The sequence below is a fragment of the Triticum aestivum genome, chromosome 7B, assembly GCF_018294505.1.
Source record: "Triticum aestivum cultivar Chinese Spring chromosome 7B, IWGSC CS RefSeq v2.1, whole genome shotgun sequence".
NCBI classification, from domain to species: Eukaryota; Viridiplantae; Streptophyta; class Magnoliopsida; order Poales; family Poaceae; genus Triticum; species Triticum aestivum.
This window is the reverse complement of record NC_057813.1, coordinates 610,277,784-610,286,398: the sequence shown is the minus strand read 5'-3', so window position 1 is coordinate 610,286,398 and position 8,615 is coordinate 610,277,784. Positions and strand designations below refer to the sequence as shown.

The window sequence follows — 8,615 nt, the reverse complement described above, 5'->3', positions numbered from 1 at the left end:
TGAATGATTTATGATAGTATGACAACCTCATTTATAAATCGATCCATGTTAGTTTGCTTTACTAGTTTTGACATTTTAATTTTCGACACATATTGATCATACACAATCCCCTTATAAATTGTGCCATGTCCTCCATGGACAAGAATACGTCCAATATCAAAATTGTTGGTTTCGTTTTCCAATTCCTTCACCAATATTATCTATATTTTATTTGTAGCACTTTCATCTAACATTAGTTGTCCAAGAGCAAGCCTTAATTTTTCTTTAAGTATGCACTCGATTTTGTATGCCTCTCTCCTGACTATTGATGAGTATAGTTGCACATAATGCAAGAATTATGGCACCAATACCAAATCCAATCGCAATACTTATGCATGTAGTATGAAGAATTTCGAATTTTCCAAACCGTGAATGTTATCCAAGTAGTTAAGCTCAGTGCTGACTTACCACATAATTAGGTTGTGTCCCTTAGCAGATGTCACACATGTCCCTTTTGTTGTATCCATGAGTACAATCTTTGCAGCTAAAGCCTTCGGGATGGTTCCCGCATGTTCCATGCAAATGTTTGGCAATGAGTACTCTTGATATTTGTAAATATAATATGGAGTTGAGCATGACAGGATGCATTAGATCACTATAATTTACAATGTTATAACCATTGCTACAGAAAGCTTTATTTTCGCTTACTTGTAGTTTCTAGTTTAAATCTTTCACTCCTACCCTTCCAATTCTTGGTTTCATTCAAATATCTTTTGACTTTTCATGGCAGAATATAACGTGACATGTCAAATACATATTCCCGCGTGTGACACGTTAAGCATTTTTTACGGGGAGGGGGGCATATGCCCCCCTTTGGCACTAAGGAAGCTCCACCCTTAGCTAGTAGGGGAAACCAGCAGGCTATCAAGTATTCTGGCTAGAGAATTGTTAATCGAAGTAATGAGTGTTTTGCTAAAAGCAGCACCACCACACATGTTCTTTCTTTAATTTCTGCTAAGGATTTGTGTTACATATGGGCTAGGACATGCCGCGAAACAAAGCAACTTGGCAGGTCATAGACAAAAAATTATAGTGTGTATCTAACTATCTATCAGGTGTGTCTTGAACCTCACACCTCAAGCCTGGACTAGACATTCTTTTTTGGAAAGGGTTAGGGTGGGAGGCCTACATGTTCTTCTCGAAATGCTCTTTTCTTCCCCTCCTTTGATGAAATCTGAAAAGCTCCGGGGACAAGCACTAACTTTTGCAGATAGGTATATACGTCTAGTGCATTGGGATCGCAGCTGTCATACCTAATCTCACTAGTAGGGGGGGAGCCCACCATTTTGGAAATTTGGGTTAAGCCCCAAGACAAATGCGTCATCTTCCGGCCAAAATTTTCAAACATTGTTTATTTACTTCTGTAAGAGCATGGCAAATATTGGTTGTACTGGGCTCCGCTTTCTTGTAGTGGTAGGTTCGTTCTACCCTGAAATGGCCTGTACATCTAAGTATCTAACGTAGGAGATGGATCATTCACTGACGCCGCCCCGGCCGTGTGGTACGAAGTACGTTGTACCGAGCCACCACTCGTATCCGTCTGGCCAGGAGGAGGGCCAGACAAATACGGTACACGTACACGCCAATCACCATGTGATCATGTACGTTCTCACGGATACCCGTAGAGGTGGCCATGTGATCATGTACAGTACTTATTAACTTATTATTACTGCTGCTGCTGCTCACTGATGGCCAAAGTCGCAACTATGGCGGTTTTCTTCCAGCGTAAATCGGCACTGACTACTGTGACAAAACAAACCACTATGTGTGACGACGATGCATACAGATGAATGATGTTAATGGAGAAAATAACCTACATTGTTCTTTATAATTATCCCCACAAGATGTGAGGGGGGCCACTAACAATGAAATAAACATGGAACGAAAATCAGCAGAGCCAGTTCAAAACAAGAAAAAGAAAAACAGAGCCATGTACACCAAATTCACACGCATTTTGCACATTTACCAATGAACTGTGGGCACTCGGTCAGTTCGTCGCCCCAGGTACGCTTCAGAAGTTCAGATTCACAGCCAACCACATCCAGAGAAGAGAAGAGAACCCCATCACATAATCACATGCAGCAGACGAAGGATGATGGCTCCGTTGGCAGGACAGGAAAGGAACAATCAACAGACAGACAGCCTTGCTTCCTTATTTGCCCAATCAAATACTGTACAGAGAGGTTTTTGCTGCATTGCATCGTGGAATCGAGTGCCTAGATCCGGCTCGAGTCCCTCCCGAATATGAACCTCCGGGTCCAGTCCGATACCACCAGGACCCGAGTGCGCCAGCTCACCTGCTTGCTGCTCATGCATGGAAAGGGACGATCTCAGTTGCGGCTAAACGACTCGGGAAGAAGATAAGGTGGATAAGGCTAAGGTGCCATGGTTTCTTCGCTCGGATAGAGTGGTGGATGGTGATGGGTCAGTCATGATTCTTACCTTGCGTAAACGGAGTACCAGAGCCACTGGGTGCTGTGGCCCATGGAGACCCAGTCGCCCGGGAGCTCGGCCGCGGCTTGCTCCCCGCCCAAGGGCGCGAACTGCCCGAGATGCTTGTACCTTGAATGTCAGGATATCAAAAGATGAGGTGGTATATATAAGATAACAAAGCAAGAGTAAATGATCAGCATAAAACTAGCTAACTCCAAGTATTCCACTGAAAAATTTGCGAACAAAGAGCCTGGAACTGCCCTAGTTATGAAATCAACCCAAGTTGTTTTTAAGCCAAATGCTAACCATGTTGCAACTCAAGCATGTTCTTCCTAAAAAAGTCCAAGTGTTACCGTGAAGATAATAGATTGTAAAAATCCGAGGGGGTTTTAGGTAACCATATTGCTGATTTCCTAATTGTTGAATACTGCATAATTGAAAGAGCAACTGTAGATATGGACCCAGTGTTTATTAAGCAGTTTTGGGTACAGATCACCCTATCGAAGTAGGTGGCTACTGACAGCAATTGATTACTATCTAGAGTCATGATGTGCCCCCAAAGCTGTGCAAAGTTTGAAGTACAGGTTATGCCTTTCGGGCCTAAAAGATGTGAGTATGAGGGTACAAGTACAGCTGTAACGGAAAGCTAAATACCGGAATGGGCGGAAGTTGTGATGCCCTTCCCCTGACCCCGTCAGGCGCAACGGACCTTCTGGATGCTCTGTGCAGTGATCCTTTTTGTTAAAGCAGTCAGCAAGATAATACCCTTGTTGCGCGGCGACCTGACAAATATCACAGAAATAATGAGGGAGTATTCACACAAAGACAAATGGGTTGTTCACGGACCAAAACATTATATATTCTAAAATATCATCAACCCATGTGTTCTATGGAAATTGAGGCAACCTGAGCAGTCGCCGGAACAGTTTTAACTTGGGAGTCAACATGACACAAAGCTTTTTTGAACTCCTCTATGTTAACCACCATCGACTCCTTGTGGGAATCGCCTAGGCCGCCTTTTATCAAATCAGCAATATCGACCATGTGCATACTTTTCATATACAGTTCTACTTGAGGGTATCTTATACAAATATCTTCTAGAACATCGTTTATTTCTTTCAGTGTCAAGGTGCCAGAGTTATCCTTGTCTGCTACTTTAAATATTGTTGAAATGTCCTCCTGAAAAAAACAAAAGCAAACGAGTCAGGGGGAGGATGAAACATGCACTGGACTTTGCTAACTTAGATGTTCAGTGTGCTTGTTTATTCAGCGTGATAAACTTTGTTATACTTATACGGAGGAAACTGAAACATACACGCATACCAGTAGAATGACTAATTTGACACCGATGACAGATCTACCAAGAAACCATAACAGTGCAATGATAATTCTGAGGTGCGGTGTGTGTAGCTGTTCCTATGATATCTCCGCCTAGGAAGTTCGAAAACGCAAAGAGGGTGCAAAAATATTAATGAAATGCTTTACATATACCATTATTTTCCTTTGACTTATTGAAGAACAGTCACCAATTGCATAGACACTATCACATTCAGGAACTCTTAACCATTCATTAGTTGCCAAGGCACGTCGTTTGCCCTGTTAAAAGAGAGAATATTTGCATTCGTCAACAAAATGTTAGAAGTTAAGCATAACTTGGTAACCTGAACACACAACTTTGATTCAGATTTAACAACCTGACCAACTTGATTCATGAAGTCTGTAATGACGGGGCGAGTACCAATACCCGCAGACCAAATGGCCATTCCATACGGCACCAATGTTTCTACACCAGATGATTTGCACTTCACTGTAATTGAATCATCGGAGACCTTTATCACTCTGAATCCTGTACTCAACTCGATGCCATCTCTTTGGAACTTTGATTCAGCAAACACAGCTATCCTTTGGTCAAACCTACATGATGAAATATATATATCATCTCACAATAAACTGGAGAAAAGAGAAGATCTACTGACGCTACAAACAAAGGCATGGATATTGAAACAGTGGGCAAATTTTTCCCTTGTCAAATCAAGCGTCCAATTCCCCAATAAAATCACAATATCTACAGTAGCGTGATAATTTCATGGTAGTTAGGAACATTCATTTTAAAAAGAAAAGGAAGCGGAGGAACAACAGGGAAGAAACCGCCATAATCCAAAAATTACTAACAAGATTTGGTAAGAATTGATCCTACACTGGCATTGCTTGGAGGTAAGGTGGTTTTGGTCTATCTATCCTGGTAAGGAATCAGTGACTGGGATATATTTTCCACTTCTAGTGACTTCCTGAACATGGAAAATATCCAAATTGCTACTTTTTCTTGAGAGTATATATGAGAATTAACCAGGAGAAGATTGGCAGGGGAGCTCACTACTTGCAGCATGCATGTTCTAGCCTGCTAGATGTGAACCAGCTGTACAATCCTCATTATCTGGGAACGAAGGCTGACATGGCGATACATTAATTCCCTGGAGGCTTTTTATTCATACCAAAACATGTTCTTAGCGATGAGAGCCTGACATAATAGTTCTATAAATATACCACGCAATGCAAGTGAACCATGGCTATTACTGCAGGATCATTCAACCCTCATTAGATAGTACTAGTAATTTAGTACCAACTTACGTATTCAATATATGTTCTCCTGATTGAATAATTGTTATCTTCACAAATTGTTCAATTGCAGGATACAGCTTCACCAGATCTTCGACAAGAAAATCATGCAACTCCGCGGCAAATTCAACCCCAGTAGGTCCACCACCAATAATCACAAAGTGAAGGATCTTCCTTTTCTCCTCTTCACTGATGTTAGGAATTGACGCCCTTTCAAAGCAGTCTATCACACTCTTCCGAATCTTTTGGGCATCCTCCACTTCCTGGCTTTTACAACGTGAGGCTGTAAGTACAAGATGTGGCTAATAGTCCATGAATGTAAACTTCCTAATACTTTACAGTACAACATATCTGAAGATGTTGCAGAACATTAAACAGAATAACTTACATCTCAGAACTGACTACATGAGAGAAAGCAGAACAGTGAAGAGACACACAATGCTGCACAAGATTTTACCTTCAGAAAGTGGCAGTGCTCCATCACGCCAGGAGTGTTAAATGTATTGACAGCAGCCCCAAGAGCGACAACCAAGTAATCATAATCAAGCATGAAATCGCCATTCCCATCCAAATTAGTACCAACAGCAGAGCGGCAGTGGACGGCTTTCTTCGTCGGATCGATCTTCAAGCACTCGGCTTCATAATACGCGACATCCTTCCCCTTCTGCAAAAAAAGAAGAACAAGAGAAGCAGCCAGCCACTGTGTTACTCCACAGCTCTGCATAATCACAAGAGCATCATCAGATGGATGGCCAAACTGATCAACCGAGTACCTTCTCGAACATCCTCCGTATCGGCTCGACGACGCTGCGCGCCTCCACGGTGCCGCAGGTGACGCTGGGGAGCAGGGGCGTGAACGCGAAGTAGTTGCGGGGAGAGATGACCTTCACCTCGTAGCGGGAGGAGTCGAGGTTCTTGAGGAAGGAGGTGCCGGCCCAGCCGGTGCCGAGAACCACCACCTTCTTCTTCCTGGGCGGTGGCTCCGGAGCCTCCTCTGCCCTGGAGGAATCGGCATAGGCCACGATGCCTCCGCCGCTGCAAAGCCAGTGAAGAAAATCTTTGAGGCTCGCAAATGCGGCCAGCCACCTCGATCCGGAAGAACAGGAGCTGATTTTGGGGACAAAAATTGGGACTGTTCATGAAGTACAGGGGATGCTGGCTGTTCATGGAGTAGCACATCGGATGGATGTCTGTCCATTCCATGAACATCACCTCCCTGCTGACTAAGATTATCTGGATCGTAGAGTGCTAGACCAACGACGAGAAAGAACAAAAAGAGAAAGGGTAAAGCGGACAAAAGGGGCGGCAAGGAACAGTGGATCACCATCATCACGCAACAAAAGGGGGGGGGGGGGGGGGGGGGGAATGGAAGAACTTTCAGAGGAGACGTGGGGGGTCGGAGGGGATCGGGGGTGGGGGAGGCACCTGGCGGCCGTGAGGAGGAGCGCGGCGGTGGAGACGCCGGCGGGGCGCCGGATGTCCTCCAGGAACCTGGCGGCAGCGCGAGAGGCGAAGAAGGAGAAGCCCATCCTGCTCCTGCTCTTCCTCCGCTGCCCCGGGCCTCTCGGCTCAGCCTCACTGCTAAATCCAAATCAGGCTGATCACGTCAGGTACTAGTGTAGTACTATAGTCTATAGATAGGTAAAGATTGAAAGGTGTGGCTGGGTCTCACTCCACTAAAATTTAATATGCAAGAAAAAAAAGGAAAAACTGAAAATAAAATTTGCACGGATGATTTTAATCAAGACTCGGTCAAGTGATATGACATGCAAGAAAAAAATAAAAAATAAAAATAAAAGTTTGCACAAATCTAATGTAATATCTCACGGATATTGTATAGACCGTCGAATGGGACTTAGAGCATCTCCAGCCGTAGATCCCCCCAGGAGGCATTTTTATCGCCCCTTGGGGGCTGCTGGCGAAATTTTTTACGTGCGATCGAGAAAATATCCACTCGTTCCGCCCCCCACGCATGTATCCCCGCCACCACCACCACGCGAACCGCCGAACCGGCTGGCGCTCCGCGGCGGTGTGGTACCTCTGCTTCCTCCTCTTCCTCGAGCTCCCCTCCTCTTCCTCGACCTCCCCTCCTCTGCGACCGCGGCTGCTTCCTGACGACGACGACAGCTGCTACCCTCTGCGTGGACGACTTCTGCATCTCGTCGCCCTTTCGCAGCCGCTTCCGCCGCGACGTCCCACAGCTCGCGCGTCTGCCACGCCGAGCGACGAGGAGGAAGCAAGGCGCGCGCGTCCGCCCGGCGTCCAGGAAGCAGGGCGCGACGTCGTCTGCCACGCGACGAGGCGGGGAGGAAGCAGGGCGCGGCCGGGCGCCGTCCGCCACGCCGGCCATGCCGGACTCGGCGAGCGGCGACATGTGTTGGGTTCTACGGTAGGGTGCGTCAACTGCAAATTAAAATTTCCTACGCGCAGAACAACCAAGAACATGCTATGGGAGATGGATCACAGTTCGTTACCACTAGACGCGCAGTGCCGTGCAGCGGAAGTAGAGTTGAGGCAGCGCGTCCGCGTGGATCGCCTCCTCCTCGTCCGATCTCCCTCGAACAGCCGGTCGTCCGATCCCACGTACAAGTTCGCCGGAGCAGCGCAAGTGCACCGCCTCTAACGGTATCCGCGCGTGCAGGAGGAACACCGTGTGGCGGACTGCTAGGTCCGATCACACAGTCGGCGGCGAGTGGAGGTGGCTATTCGCAACACATGCAAATCCTAGTCGCAGCGCCGAAGCGATCAACCAAATAAGTGCGCTGCACCTCCACCTTATATAGGCGTCCGTCGCGGGCTCAACACTTGGGCCTCGCACGGACCCTAAAGCCCAAAGTCTACTCGGTCACGTTCCTAGTCCAGTTCGGATCACATCCGACCAGTGTCCTACGAACCGACCTCGTAGGTTCTTTCCCTTAAGCGCGCGACCCCTTAGGTTCAAGTCAGCTTGGTCACAGTTCGGATCACCTCCGACTTGCACGGTTGGTAGCGGCCTCTAGCAAGGCGTGCCGACCATCAAGCAGACTATGAAGCTGGCTAGGCGAACCTATACAACGTATCACACTTCTGTTCCCTTTGCCTCACGATATATGTTGTCGGGCTCAAGGCGAGACTGTCATCCTTGTGCTAGCCCGACCTCTTTCTCGTTCCAGTGATACCGACCACTATCCGGATTATCTCATTATCCTTGTCACATGGCCTTGCTTATCCTGGTCGGATCACACGAGGGGCCCAGAGTATATCTCTCCTGATCGGAGGGGCACATCCCATCTTGCTCGACCATGTCTCGCAGCATGGGACTGGACAAACCCGAAACCTACCTTTGTAACTACCCAGTCACGGAGTAGTGTTTGGTCGGCCCAAACCAAGTCTGTCACCATCTCGAGTGTTGGGGAACGTAGTAATTTCAAAACAATTCCTACGCACACGCAAGATCATGGTGATGGCATAGCAACGAGAGGGGAGAGTGTTGTCCACGTACCCTCATAGACCGTAAGCGGAAGCGTTAGCACAACGCGGTTGATGTA

At 46.8% G+C, this 8,615-nt stretch overlaps 1 protein-coding gene across 1 annotated transcript; it reads right to left on the bottom strand.

Moving 5' to 3' along the window:
* Nucleotides 1-1,820: 1,820 nt before the first annotated feature.
* Nucleotides 1,821-6,713, bottom strand: LOC123159036 (external alternative NAD(P)H-ubiquinone oxidoreductase B1, mitochondrial). The gene is made up of 10 exons (XM_044576840.1): nt 6,514-6,713; nt 5,862-6,123; nt 5,546-5,752; nt 5,101-5,351; nt 4,167-4,386; nt 3,964-4,068; nt 3,379-3,651; nt 3,127-3,254; nt 2,482-2,601; nt 1,821-2,343 (listed from the first exon to the last, which is right to left on the bottom strand). The coding sequence occupies exons 1-10, from the start codon at nt 6,615-6,617 to the stop codon at nt 2,256-2,258; spliced, it is 1,758 nt and encodes a 585-aa protein (XP_044432775.1). The 5' UTR covers nt 6,618-6,713; the 3' UTR covers nt 1,821-2,255.
* Nucleotides 6,714-8,615: the final 1,902 nt, after the last annotated feature.

Coding starts and splice junctions, on each gene's coding strand:
- LOC123159036 (XM_044576840.1), bottom strand. CDS start 6,617: ATGGGCTTCTCCTTCTTCGCCTCTCGCGCTGCCGCCAGGTTCCTGGAG. Junction 6,124..6,513: donor CTCCTCCTCACGGCCGCCAG/GTGCCTCCCCCA, acceptor CTGGCTTTGCAG/CGGCGGAGGCATCGTGGCCT. Junction 2,344..2,481: donor TGGTACTCCGTTTACGCAAG/GTAAGAATCATG, acceptor ATGCATGAGCAG/CAAGCAGGTGAGCTGGCGCA.